The sequence below is a fragment of the Podarcis bocagei genome (genome assembly GCF_964188305.1).
Source record: "Podarcis bocagei genome assembly, chromosome: 1".
Taxonomy (NCBI): domain Eukaryota; kingdom Metazoa; phylum Chordata; class Lepidosauria; order Squamata; family Lacertidae; genus Podarcis; species Podarcis bocagei.
Window position 1 is genome coordinate 6,537,306 of NC_138125.1, and position 14,355 is coordinate 6,551,660.

The 14,355-nt window shown below is 49.7% G+C and overlaps 2 protein-coding genes and 1 long non-coding RNA gene across 5 annotated transcripts in view; 2 read left to right on the forward strand and 1 right to left on the reverse strand.

Moving 5' to 3' along the window:
• ARMH4 (armadillo like helical domain containing 4) overlaps window positions 1-3,351 on the forward strand; it is a 71,056-nt gene extending 67,705 nt beyond the window's left edge. For all 3 annotated transcript variants that reach the window (XM_081192118.1, XM_081192116.1, XM_081192117.1), the window contains one exon: window positions 2,467-3,351. In XM_081192118.1, the coding sequence (XP_081048244.1) occupies window positions 2,467-2,535 (69 nt within the window). In that variant the 3' untranslated portion in view covers window positions 2,536-3,351. The remainder of the gene's footprint in view (window positions 1-2,466) is intronic.
• Window positions 1-6,345, reverse strand: part of TBPL2 (TATA-box binding protein like 2) — a 119,227-nt gene extending 112,882 nt beyond the window's left edge. The window contains exon 1 of the mRNA XM_081193988.1: window positions 5,857-6,345. The gene's annotated coding sequence lies outside the window, so the exon portion shown is untranslated. The remainder of the gene's footprint in view (window positions 1-5,856) is intronic.
• Window positions 1-14,355, forward strand: part of LOC308587474 — a 306,756-nt gene that overhangs the window by 272,726 nt on the left and 19,675 nt on the right. The window lies entirely within an intron of this gene.

Below are 14,355 nucleotides of genomic sequence, written 5' to 3' on the forward strand. Positions count from 1 at the left end.
AAGAGGACAGGTGGTGGGCTTTCCAGCTTGGAGGAATCTGTCCACATCGGCTGGAGATATCCGGTCAAAGTGGTCCAATACTGGACCCAAGGACAGTCGAGGGGCCTCCAGTTCCTTTATTGTATCCAAATTGGCAGGGAGGTCATGGCGGAGCAACAGGACCTTCTCCGCAAAAAAGCTCGCAAATGCCTCACAGCTGTGTGTCAGATTGTTATTTAAATTTGGCTGTCCTTCAAGGGACGTTAAAGACCGAATTATACTAAATAATTGCGCCGGGCGAGAGCTAGCGGATGCAATGGAGGCCGAGAAGTAAGACTTCTTAGCGGCCTTTACTGCCATCTCATAGGTTTTCATAAAAACCCTATAAGATGTTCTTGAGGCTCCGTCACGGGCACCCCGCCATACTCGCTCTAGCCGTCTAAGGTCCCGCTTCATTTTCCGAAGCTCCTCGGTAAACCAGGGAGCCCGGTTTCTGCGGGGTCACAGAGGGCGCTTAGGTGCGATCTCATCGATGGCTGCCAGGAGCTGGGTATTCCAGCCCTCAACAAGCTCAGTCAATGAGTCGCCAGGGGGAGAAAGGTCCCGCAAGGCCTGACGGAATCTATCAGGGTCCACCAGCCTCTGCGGGCGAGCCCAAATTGGCTCGCCACCTAAGCAGGGTGGGGGTGGAAAGTCAATCCTGGCTTTCAGAGCGTAGTGATCAGACCATGGCACCTTCGTCAAAGGAGACATGATCACATCTATACCGACGCCAAAGATCAAATCCAGCGTGTGGCCTGCTTGATGTGTGGGGCCCGAAACAAACTGGGAGAGCCCTAGTGTCGCCATGGAAGACACCAGGTCCAGAGCCTGTGAGGAGGGAGTGGCATCAGCGTGGAAGTTGAAGTCTCCCAATACCAATAGGTTAGGGAACTCCAAGGCCCAGCTGGCCACCGCCTCCAGCAGGCCTGACAGGGTGGCTGCTGGTGCGCTAGGTGGCCGGTACACCAGCCAGACAGCCAAGCTCTCCTCGGAGCCCCACACTAGGCCAACACATTCAATGCCGGGGATCGATGGCGATGGTAGAGCCCTGAAAGAACAATCTTCCCGGATTAATACTGCCACCCCTCCCCCCCGGCCCACAGTCCGTGACTGGTGGAGGACGGAGAAACCCAGGGGCGCCATCTCTCGTAAGGTAACAGTTACCCCTTCGCGCACCCAGGTCTCCGTCACACAAGCCAGGTCGACCCCCTGCGAGGTAAAGAAATCTCGCAGGGTAGCGGTTTTGTTGCCTATAGACCTGGCATTGCACAACACCAGTGAAGGAGGTGAGTAATCCTTGCTCACCCTACCCTTGTCCCTCGGGATGGGGCGCAGATTGGAAGGGGTACGAGCATATCCGTATCTCGATCCCCTTCGCCTATAACATCTGCCCCCACCGCCATACCTCCCTCGCCCCTCCACGGTAGCAATCCCAAGCCTCATACTAACCTCCATTTATAAAATAGAAAACAAAACAAACAAAAACAATTATGCCCAAACAAAACCAATCCCCACCCCACTCAATGTCCGACCCCAAAACAAAACAAAATGGAACAAAACAAAAATACATAGATAAAAACCACCATTCACGGTGGTACAACAAAGTAAACAATAAAAGCACCTTTAAAACACCTTAAAATATATGTAAACATATATGTAAACATGAAGATAGCTGCTTATTTCCTTGACATCTGGTGGGAGGGCGTTCCACAGGGTAGGTGCCACCACCGAGAAGGCCCTCTGTCTGGTTCCCTGTAACCTCAGTTCTCGCAGTGAGGGAACCGCCAGAAGGCCCTTGGAGCTGGACCTCAGTGTCCGGGCTGAACAATGGGGGTGGAGACGCTCCTTCAGATATACTGGACCGAGGCCGTTTAGGGCTTTAAAGGTCAGCACCAACACTTTGAATTGTGCTCGGAAACTGTTTCTGACCTAAAAAAGGTAAAAGGGACCCCTGACTATTAGGTCCAGTCGTGACCGACTCTGGGGTTGCGGCGCTCATCTCGCTTTATTGGCTAAGGGAGCCGGTGTACAGCCTCCGGGTCATGTAGCCAGCATGACTAAGCTGCTTCTGGTGAACCAGAGCAGTGCATGGAAACTCTGTTTCCCTTCCCGCCAGAGCAGTACCTATTTATCTACTTGCACTTTGGCGTGCTTTCGAACTGCTAGATTGGCAGGAGCAGGGACCGAGCAACGGGAGCTCACCCCATCGCGGGGATTCGAACCGCCAACCTTCTGATCGGCAAGTCCTAGGCTCTGTGGTTTAACCCACGGCGCCACCTGCGTCCCTGTTTCTGACCTACCCACCCCTTTTAAATGTGCCAACGTACCAGGCAGGGAGTTTTGAGGAGGGGAGGGGAACAAGCAAACGAAAGAAGGTTTCATTCCTTGTCACTGATGTCTTCCCCTGCCTCTCTCTCTCTCTCTCTCTCTCTCTCCCCACCACAGCAGAGAGAATTCAACAGCATGCAAGACCGAGTGATGCTTCTAGCGGACAGCTCTGAAGATGAATTCTGAACCAGACTGCGGCGCCTCGTTTCCTGCCCTCCCGTGACTTTTATTTCCTTCTCCCCCCTCTGTTTCCCTTCTTTCTTGTCTCCGAGGGAGGTGCGCAAGCGTTTCTGCTGTGCCGCCACAGAGGCCAGCCACCTTCCTCTCGCTCACGGGGCAGCGGTGCTTTTACACAACCTGCCCCTATAAGAGGAAAACACACACACACACCGATAACAGCATGCTGCAGCCCCAGTGTATCACACAAATATTGTTATTTTTAAAATATATGTATCTCTGTACGGTCGCGCACGTTCATTTTCCACACACGGCACGCCGTTCCGAATGCGTAGCAGGCAAAGGCGTGGACCCAAAAGACAAAGGACATTTGTTGGGTGTTTGATTTTTATTCCATCTGCTGGCAGTTGTGCTGCCGTCCTTCTGGTGTGAGTCCCTGGAGAGGGCAAGCTTCAAGCTTCAACCCAGATAACTCCTGTCTCTCTCTCTCTCTCTTGCTGGGGAGCAACTTCTGAATACGTTGCGTTACCTGAGCTGGAGTTCGCAGTTTCCAAAATTAGCTGCTCTGTTTAATTGATGAAGTGCCGCCCCAAAGCAGATCCCACCCCCATTGTTCAGGTAGGAACTAGGTAGAGTACGACACAGTGATATGTAGATTAAGATACACCGAAGGCCCATACTAGACGTTTATGTGGGAGACACATCGAGGGCCCCCCACTTTTGTAAACTGCAAAGCAGTTTCGGAGGCTGCAGTTAGGAGATAGGGAAACAGCTGACTCTCCAGGGTTTCAGACGGGCGGCTTTCCCCATCCCAAAACTTGTGTTCTGGGAAACAGGTTCTCGTCCACAGATCCCTTAAAAAATAACGCTAAGGTCCTAGTCCTCATGGATCTGAACAAAGGACTGATCAATGCTGCCTTCACTGGCTGGCAGCAGGTCTTGAACCTGGGACTTGCTGCGTACAAAGCAGATTTTCTGCCACCGAGCTACGCTCCTCCTCCAAATCTGGCAAGCTGGGAGCAGAGAATGGCAGGGGGAAATGCTTAACCCGTTTCCTTTCTGCTGGTTCCCCCCCCTTCCCTCCCTCCAGCTGCTTTTTCACCCGTGGAGGAAAAGATACAAGACCCCTGCATCTTTTTCCTTGACAAGGGAAAAACAGCAGGGTGTGTGTGTTACGATGATTTTGAGTGGACAAACAGGAGGAAGGGGGAGGGTCAAACATGCCCTCCGCTGCTTGTGCTCCTACTGACCTCTTGTGCTTCCAACGTATCATAAGGTTTAGCCTTCTAAGCATGTCAGCCTACATTGCAGAGCGGCTTATTTAAAGACACAGACAACCCATTGCTATGTGGGGTTTTTCTGGGGCTTTTTCCCCAGCTGGAACTCGCCTCTCCCGTGTCGCCATTGCCATTACAGTGGTGCCCCGCAAGACGAATGCCTCGCAAGACGGAAAACTCGCTAGACGAAAGAGTTTTCCGTTTTGGAGGTGCTTCGCAAAACGAATTTCCTATGGGCTTGCTTCGCAAGACGAAAAGGTCTTGCGAGTTCCTGCTGGTTTTTTCCCCTCCCCCCCTTTTTCTAAGCCGCTAAGCCGCTTATCAGCTGATCCGATCAGCAGATAAGCCTCTAAAAGCCTCTAATAGCGCTAATCCGCTAATCCGTCAATGGGCTTGCTTCGCAAGACGAAAAAACCGCTAGACGAAGAGAATCACAGAACGGATTCTTTTCGTCTTGCGAGGCACCACTGTATAATAGAACAAGGGAGGTATTCGCGGTGAGTTCCAGTACCTCTTTCTCTAGAGAAATAGCGCTGAGATTTTCTTCCCGTTGTCAATAGCAAGACCATGGGGTGCTGGTTCTTTTTGGAACCACAGTGTGTGGGGTCCCTTTGCGCCCCCCCATATGCTCCCAGTGCATAAAGGCCCTCCCCTTGCCAGCTGTTGAGTTTTCTTTCACCATGACAGCAGCGTGGTGTCAAAATGCACGGCAAACGCCACGTCTCGCTTGGCCCTGAGGTCACAACCCTGATGATGACGGTGCTGGGATCAATGCTGTCATGGGACACCCCCCCCCCTTTCCCCTGCGGCGGATGCTTCTGTCAAGGCAGCCCAACTCGTTACCGGTATGCCGCCCGTTGGCTTGGGAACTGCCGGCCAAAGGCTTCTGCGGCCCGTCACCTGCAGTCGTGTAGTGTCAAATTCGGAAGCGCAGAGTTCCCGTTGTGATAGTCGCAGCCACTCACCCCTTCTGAGATTATGCAACCTTCTAAGAATATACAATGATATTATAATGATAAAAGAATAAGAATAAATAGAGATGCATTGCAGCGATCAATGCAGATCACCGTTGTTTTGCCTTTCAGCCAGATCTGCTATTTTCTGTGCACGTAAATATTTTGGACGGCTCCAATAATATCTTCCGTTGCGTTTTCTGTGAAGTTCCGTTCCACGTAGCAGAAATTCCAAGCACGCGGTGTTGTTTTCCTTAAGCTGGAGCATCTTATGTTTTCAGTGCTCCTAAATGCTTAGTTCTGCAGCATGCAGAATCATTCTTTCTTGGTCCTTCTCCAGATTGACCCCCCAGGAGCCCATCCTCACTGGCCGACTCACGTCCTTTCCCTTTGCTTGACTCCGGTCAGCACAGAGAGTGAGAAGATGTCTTCTCAGTGGATAAAAAACTCTCCTTTTATGCTGACTGGGCAGCTCTAAGATGCTGGAGACAGGTTCTGCAGAAATAGTATCAGGTCTTTTCTTACACCTGGAGCTTAAATCCACAGCACTTTGCCTGGTGTAAATACACCCCACATGTGTTCACAATCACTTGGAACATTACCAAGACTATGCTCATCTCTGTCCTGTTGTTTCATGGGTCCTCCTTTACGGCTCCATCAAAGTGGACTGGAGGAGGACACCTGCAAATGGCTGATTTCTTCAGCCTTGTGAAAGGTTGCCCAGGGCCCCCAACCACCTGAGAACCAGCAGTCAGAAGGCGGCTTTTTGGGTTGTAGGGAAAGGGGAACGTGTGTTCTAGGTTGCTTTCTGGAGAGACGCAGGGTCAGCTGAACGAGCGTGAGCCAGGGAGAAATGTAAAGTATTGCACTTGGGCAAAAAAAATGAGAGGCACAAATACAAGATGGGTGACACCTGGCTTGAGAGCAGTACATGTGAAAAGGATCTAGGAGTCTTGGTTGACCACAAACTTGACATGAGCCAACAGTGTGACGCAGCAGCTAAAAAAGCCAATGCAATTCTGGGCTGCATCAATAGGAGTATAGCATCTAGATCAAGGGAAGTAATAGTGCCACTGTATTCTGCTCTGGTCAGACCTCACCTGGAGTACTGTGTCCAGTTCTGGGCACCACAGTTCAAGAAGGACACTGACAAACTGGAACGTGTCCAGAGGAGGGCAACCAAAATGGTCAAAGGCCTGGAAACGATGCCTTATGAGGAACGGCTAAGGGAGCTGGGCATGTTTAGCCTGGAGAAGAGGAGGTTAAGGGGTGATATGATAGCCATGTTCAAATATATAAAAGGATGTCACATAGAGGAGGGAGAAAGGTTGTTTTCTGCTGCTCCAGAGAAGCAGACACGGAGCAATGGATCCAAACTACAAGAAAGAAGATTCCACCTAAACATTAGGAAGAACTTCCTGACAGTAAGAGCTGTTCGACAGTGGAATTTGCTGCCAAGGAGTGTGGTGGAGTCTCCTCCTTTGGAGGTCTTTAAGCAGAGGCTTGACAACCATATGTCAGGAGTGCTCTGATGGTGTTTCCTGCTTGGCAGGGGGTTGGACTCGATGGCCCTTGTGGTCTCTTCCAACTCTATGATTCTATGATTCTATTCTATGATTCTATGAGCCCAAAGAAGGCCCCAGGAAACCATAATGTAGCGGAGGGGAAGCAGTTTCAAAAGCAAGACTGAAGTGGATCGGAGCTGGCTTTCAGGCCTCTAGTCCATAGTGAGTAATTCGTAGTGCTGCGCTAAAAAAACGTACAAGGGAGGTGGACTACACATGCCGAGAGCAGCTTCCCAGCCAAGACGGCAGATGGTGAGGCCAGGGTGAAGCTAAGTGGCTACTTTGCAGGGGTGTGGCAGTGGTGCCTCAGACGGGATTGGTGGGTGCTGTTGGACTACAACTCCCATCACTCCCAGCCAGCTTAGCTGAGGAGTTGTAGTCCAGCAACATCTCGGCAGGCCGAGGTAAGTGGGGCATTGCCCAGTTTGCCCTAATGGACCAACCTCTGCTGATAGGAAGCTTAGGACTACGTTGTTTACCCCACACAGCTCAGCGTTGTCCATCCCAGGCTGGTGCTCCCTTCCGACTGTTTTGGACTACAACTCCCATCAACCCCAGTCAGCACAGCTGGAGGAGAGGTACTAGGTTGAGGAGCTCTTGTCTTCCTCAACTGGCAGCTGCTCTTCAGGGTCTCAGGTAGAAGGAGAAAGGTCTTTCCATCACCTGTTAACCGGTCATTTAGCTGAAGGTGGTTAGAGCAGAATCGGCAGGCTGGCACAGGAATGGCTTAGAAAGCGACCGTATTTTCCGCTGTATAGGACACACTTTTCCCCCTCCAAAAATGAAGGGGAAATGTGTGTGCGTCCTATGGAGCGAATGCAGGCTTTCGCTGAAGCCTGGAGAGCGAGAGGGGTGGATGTGCACTGACCCCTCTCGCTCTCCAGGCTTCAGGCAGCTATCCGCAAGCCTTCTGAGCCCGGCGGGAGTTCCCGCCGGGCTCCGAAGGCTTGCGGATAGCAGCCTGTTCTGGGGGCTGGGGAAAAAAATAAATCCCCCCTTTATTTCCCCCCCTAAAAACTAGGTGCGCCTTATGGTCCGGTGCGCCCCATGGAGCGAAAAATACGGTACCTTATGACCACGATGTCCCATCCAGCTCTGTAATGCCCATACAGACTGGCAGAGGCTCTTTGGGGTTTCCCTAGCCCTACCTGGGACCTCATGCACACAAATTAGAAGCGCTACTGCTGAGCAACGGCACTTCCTTTAAAATTAATAGTAAGAGTCTAGTCCTCAAGGTTCTGGGGCTGATGTAAATTGGAACGGAAGCTGCTTTATCCTGAACCAGATCGTTGGCTTAGTATTGTCCACACTGACCTGCCAAAGGAGATGTTCTGCCGTCGAGCGACTGTTTCTCCTGCAGCCCAGACTATCTAGGGTTTCCCAAACTTGGGTCTCCAGCTGGTTTTGGACGACAGCTCCCATCATCCCTGACCACTGGTCCTGCTAGCTAGGGGTGATGGGATTTGTAGTCCAAAAACAGCTGGAGTTTCCCAAGTTTGAGAAACCCTGATCTAGGAAATCGCTAATGCCCACTGATATCTGAACCGTCCCCTGGTCTGGAATGGGATGCCTCTGAATATTTTTAATGTGGGGTTGGAAAGGCAAAAGGAAAAAGAAAGTTTGCGGCAAATGTATATCCCAACTAGTATAGACTTTACATTTGAATTATGCAATAGGTACTGCAGTGGAGGAAGGATTGGACCAGCACGGGGGGCGAGACCCGAGACCCATCACCATCATGGAACCGCCTCAGGGCCTTGGGACATGTCACTTCTGCCCGTTTCCCCACCTCTGCGGCGGGGATTTTAGTGACCTACCTCACAGGGTTGTTGTGAGGACAAACAATAAAGCCTGACAAGCACTTGGCAAATGGAAAGGGCTTTCTGAGAGACGTGAAGCAGCGGCGCCACAATAAATGGATTTAGGTGTTGTTAACAGAAAAATCTGAGGGCTCCTGTAATAGGTATGAGTTACTCGTGCGTAAACTGGTGCCTTTCTCGGTTAATTTGCCTTGTCAAACCTTTCTGACTGCACAGCCCCTTCTCATCGCGGCTGCCTCAGTCACTGGCAGAATCCGTCAGTGGGCGTTTCTTGAACCTCTTCCAGCATAAAAGTTGTTTGACACCCAGTCTCCTCCTCCTCTCACTGCGCAGGAGTCTTCTGCGCAGGGAAGGCGTGGGTAGCGGAGGACCGGGGCTTTCCTCACTGATGTCCAGTGAAGAGTCCTGGAGCCCTCTCTCCAATTCCCCCGTCTGCCCCCCTTTATCCCTGGTGTTGCGCTGATTGGCTCCCCCCTCTACTGAGCTGTTTCTCCCCCTGCTGCTGGGTCCTTCGCCAGCATCATCCGGGAGCCTCCCCTTCACCTCTCGCTCCGATGTCAGTTCCCTGACAGCTCCCTTGGACAAAAACAAAGACACCAACCAGGATTACTTGGAGCAAAACAGCAGCCTGTAGGCTTGGCCTTTATTGATCTGTTGCAACAGGGTGCTCCCCTCAGCCGCAGGAGAGAGGAGGGACCCAGAAAAATGGTGTGCAAGGGCTTAAAAAGACTTTCGAAATTCCCATCCTCTAGATCAAGACCACCCCCAGAAACATCATACCTACATCACAGAAGGGGTGTAATCTAAAACCACCCCTCAGATACATATCTACATCACAGAAAAGGCGGCCTAAAACAGAAATTTTAATGTTGTTTTTCTCCTGTCTGGCAGGTCACTTGATTGGATTTCCTGGGTAGCCTGGCCAGTCTTTTTGTAATGATAAATACTTAGTTCCTGGGCCAGGTCACAGGCTCACACCGTATTCAAACACAGACATACCCTCAAGACAGGATTTGTGTAGGAAAAGACAATGGGGAGGCTTTTCCATTTTGACCTTGCAGAGAAAACATTTGCTCAGTTTAGGAATCAAAATGGCTTCAGGTCGGTCTTCCTGTGCTGATCTATGTACGTGTGGTTATGAACATTACTGTATATCTAAGACCATAAAATTCCTATCACAATATCACGTGTGGAAATGGACACCGAGGGGTACGTCAATTTGGAAGGCGCAGTTTAAGGGGGCTACGTAAGCTGGTCTGGCTACAGCCAGTTATGTGAACACAAAACAACAAGCAACAATCCACTCCATTGAGCAGGAAGAGGGTGTGGAAGATTAACTAGGTGATTTCTGTTCCTGGAGGTACTTCCATTCCTCTGACCAGGCCCTGGAAGCTGTCAAATGCAGGACTAGGAAACCTGAGACCCATAAGATCAGTGTTTCCCATACTTGGGTCTCCAACTGTTTTTGGACTACAACTCCCATCATCCCTAGCTAGCAAGACCAGTGGTCAAGGATGATGGGGATTGTGGTCCAAAAGCAGCTGGAGACTCACGTTTGGGAAACACTGCTCTAGAGATGTTGTTGGACTCAAAATCCCATCAGACTCAACTGGCACGGCCAAAAGGCAGCCAGGGATGATGGGAGTTGTAGTCCAACTAACACCTGAAGGGCAAAAATGAGATTTCCTCATTTCTGTTGTGAAGGAAACCACCTGCTCCTCCTGAGCGATGGGGAAACGGTGACTCTCCAGATGTTGATGGACTCATAAAAAGACACCAAGAGCCGGCTGGATCCGTCTAATTCAGCATCCTGTTCTCACGGTGACCAACCAGATTTCTGTGAGAGATCTGCAAGCAGAAGAGCAACTCTCCCCCCTGTGGTTTCCATACTGAGTTTTCCATATTTAATTACATCTCATTACACAAATCTATAACATAAAGCATTGCTCAGACACAGCACTGACTTCCTTCGCTCCCTCTTTCTGACTTCCAGACATCTTTTACTAAATTCTCGCCTTTCTGTAACCACTTTTTTTACCTTAAATCTTCTTTTTTTAAATAAAAATTACCTCCTTATATGTAAATCAGTTCCTTATTTTCACATTACAAAGCATTTCAATTCAAACCTACAAACGTTTTCAAGTGTTTACAATTTTCTTTCATATAGAATATAAATTTGCTCCAGTCCTTTTGAAAGAGTTTTGTTTCACCGATTCTGGATCTTCCCCGTCAGCTTTGCCATCTCCACATATTCTACCATCTTTATCTGCCAATCTTCCAATACAGGAAGTGCCTGTGAATTTGTCTAATCCCTTTAAAAAACCATCCAAGTTGGTGGGCGTCACTGCAAGTTTCATAGTGTGAAGAAGGACTTGCTTTTATCCATTCCTGAATCTTCCCAGACTCTGCTTCGCGGGTGTCCAGGAGTTCTGGGGTTATGGAAGAGGGAATACCCCCCCCCCCCGTACAGTTGTTGTTGTTTAGTCGTGTCCGACTCTTCGTGACCGCATGGACCAGAGCATGCCAGGCACTCCTGTCTTCCACTGCCTCCCGCAGTTTGGTCAAACTCATGCTGGTAGCTTCGAGAACACTGTCCAACCATCTCATCCTCTGTCGTCCCCTTCTCCTTGTGCCCTCCATCTTTCCCAACATCAGGGTCTTTTCCAGGGAGTCTTCTCTTCTCATGAGGTGGCCAAAGTCTTGGAGCCTCAGCTTCAGGATCTGTCCTTCCAGTGAGCACTCAGGGCTGATTTCCTTCAGAATGGAGAGGTTTGATCTTCTTGCAGTCCATGGGACTCTCCAGAGTCTCCTCCAGCACCAGAATTCAAAAGCATCAATTCTTCAGAGATCAGCCTTCTTTATAGTCCAGCTCTCACTTCCATACATCACTACTGGGGAAACCACAGCTTTAACTATACGGACCTTTGTTGGCAAGGTGATGTCTCTGCTTTTTAAGATGCTGTCTAGGTTTGTCATTGCTTTTCTCCCAAGAAACAGGCGTCTTTTAATTTCGTGGCTGCTGTCACCATCTGATTTGGTATGGGGCACCCCAAAAGGCAGCGAGGCACAACCGCCAGGTTAGCAAAGGTGCGGAAGGTGATTAAGGCAGGTTCCTAGGTTCTTGTTTGAATGGATCTTCGTTTTTTTGATGTTGAGCTTCAGACCATATTTTGCGCTCTTCTCTTTCACCTTCCTTAAAAGGTTCTTTAATTCCTCCTCGCTTTCTGCCATCACGGTTGTGTCATCTGCATATCTGAGGTGGTTGATATTTCTTCTGGAAATCTTAATTCTGGTTTGGTATTCATCCAGTCCAGCCTTTCGCATGATGAATTCTGCTCTGATTGCGACTATTTCTTCTTCCCTGTGTTTGTAGACCTCACCCAGGTTGGTTGGTTGACCTTTGAAGAAACAGCAGACTTAAAGTATAATACCTAGAGACAAAGCTCATGGCCACTGACTCCTCCTGCCCCTTCTCGCAGCTGCCTTTTGTTTTTTGTTCCCCTTGAGAATCTGGCAGAAAGCAAGTTGGGCTCTAGTGAAGTTCCCTCCCCAGAGACCTCCTTGCTCTTTCCATTTTGCAAGCCCTTGCCTCTGCCTGAGCAGCAGCTTCCAATCTGTCCGTCATCCTGTGGGACAGAGACAAGGCAGGCATGAAAACCTACTGAGGTGGGGTGGGGAGGAAACAGCCAGGCGGAGGGGAACATCTTTCTCTCCAGGCACATTTTAAAAAATATATATTTTTAAAGGGGCCTTTTCAGATGTCCCTCCCCTCAGTGAGGGAACAACACTGGAACCCACAAACCAAAGTGGAATACGTTTTCTAACAAGGATGAGAAAACTGTGCCCCTCTGAAGGCTGTTCAAATCCAGCTCCCATCGTCCCACTGAGGATGGCCACTGGGCAGGAATGATGGGAGCTGGACCAGAATGATCTAGCAGGATGGAACAGCTATCCATCCTTGATCTGGAATTGAAGCCTGATGAGGAACGGTTGAAGGAGCTGGGTATGTTTAGCCTGGAAAAGAGGAGACTGAGAGGAGACAGGAGAGGCACCTTCAAATATTTCAAGGGCTGTCACACGGAAGATGGAGCAAGCTTGTTTTCTCCACTCCGGAGGGGAGGACTCGAACCCATGGCTTCAAGTTGCAAGAAAGGAGGTTCCGGTTGAACTTTCAGAAAAACTTTCGGGCATCAAGAGCTGTTTGGCAGTGGAACAGACTCCCACGAGAGGTGGTGGACTCTTCTTTCTTTGAAGGTTTTTAAGCAGAGGTTGGATGGCCATCTCTCAGGGATGCTTTAGCTGAGATTCCTGCATCGCAGGGGGCTGGACTAGACCATGGGTAGGCAACCTAAGGCCCGGGGGCCAGATGCGGCCCAGTCGCCTTCTCAATCCAGCCCGCGGACGGTCCAGGAATCACCATGTTTTTACATGAGTAGAATGTGTGCTTTTATTTAAAATGCATCTCTGGGTTATTTGTGGGGCATAGGAATTCGTTCGTATTTTTTTTCCCCAAAATATAGTCCGGCCCCCCACAAGGTCTGAGGGACAGTGGACTGGCCCCCTGCTGAAAAAGGTTGCTGATCCCTGGACTAGAGGATCTGTGGGGTCCCTTCCAACTCTACAATTCTATATGATTCCAGCGAGGAAATGTTGCGGCCTTTTTAGTTTAGAGAAAAGGCGAGTGAGAGGCATCGTTATAGAAGTTTATAAAATTATACATGGCACGAAGAAAGCAGATACACTAGTGGCCAGAACTGTGGAAACCTTGTGGGAAAAGTGTATTTGTGAGGTTTGATGGCTCATGACACCTGATAGGCTCTCTAAACACTCATGCTCATTGGCTACATTCAAATGAAGGAAAACTACTGCATATCAACCTAAGCAAGTTGTGCTTCCTTTTTCTGGTTATTTGGCTATAACTTTTGACCCTTCAGGCTCCTGCCCCAGCCACGGATCAGCTGGTTCTGGAGGCGGGGAATCCTGTGCAGGCTGGGATCTCTCAGGATCAGCCTCCGAGTCCGAATCCCAGGCCATCACAGCTGCAGGCTTTCAAGCGAGAAAGTAGTTCCTCTCTCTTACAGGGAATCAAGGCAGTCTCTCCCCCCCTTAAATACAACTGTTCACTGGCAAGACAGCCTTAATCAAATGAAGTGAGGCTGCTCATTTAGCTACTTAAATCCCTTTGGCTCTGAGGGAGGCAGAAGAGATAAAGGGTTTTGAGAATCCGATTGCGGGAGAGGATTGAATTCTTTGCAAAGGTGAAAAGGGCTGGCTGTTGGCCAAGGAAGGAGCGCAGAGGGAGAGAAAGAGACATGTGAAGAGACTGCAATGCAGGGAATCCAAAACTGAAGAAGTCCACCGATCGATAGAAGGCGGAGGCTTGCTTTTTTCAAGGTGGCACGCCAAGAGCGCTGACACCCAGGGGCGTAGGCACACCCCTTATCACTCCCAAAGCTTGCCAAGCCTCATTTGAACAGTGACTGTTGCGATGCATCCAAGGGAATGGGGGCAATTGGCAGGCCCCCAGCTGGCTCCAGCCCACCGGCTGGTCGAATTCCAGTCCTCAGTTCTGCATCAATCAGCGACTGCATCAATCAGAAGCCTTTCAGAAGCTGGGCACACAAGTCAGCAGAGATAACAAACTCTTCGCGATGGAAGGGCGGACAGAGGCATATGTAAAGCATATTTACAAGCGGTTTATTCAGCATAGATCAGGACAAAGAAAACATGTCTGCTCTCCTTCATGCCCAAGCAAGAAGGCATAAGGCAAAAGCTATACACAAACGGAAGTTCCCAGAAAGCTGTGCTGGAATGTAAACAGACATGTGACATACAACAGCTCCACACATCTGTTTAGGTGGAACGGAACATCAATATCCTAACAGTGATGGCAGGAAGAGAGGAGAACTGGGCATCCCCCTGGTGCTGTGTTTCTTCAGAACACAGTTATACTACGGAACTCCCCACCACAAGAGGCAGTGACAGTCACAAACTTGGATGACTTTGAAAAAGGATTTGACACATTCATGTAGGAGTACTTCAGTGCTGTTTGCTAGTTTGCCAGAGGCATATACATGGCCCCTATGAAAACAGAATGTTGGACCAGATGGCTTGATCCAGCAGACTCTACTTATGTTGCTACGTTCTCATCAGTTTGTGGATTTTTTTATTTTTTAAGTCCACATGAAAAAGTCCTCCTAATGTACATCTCTCA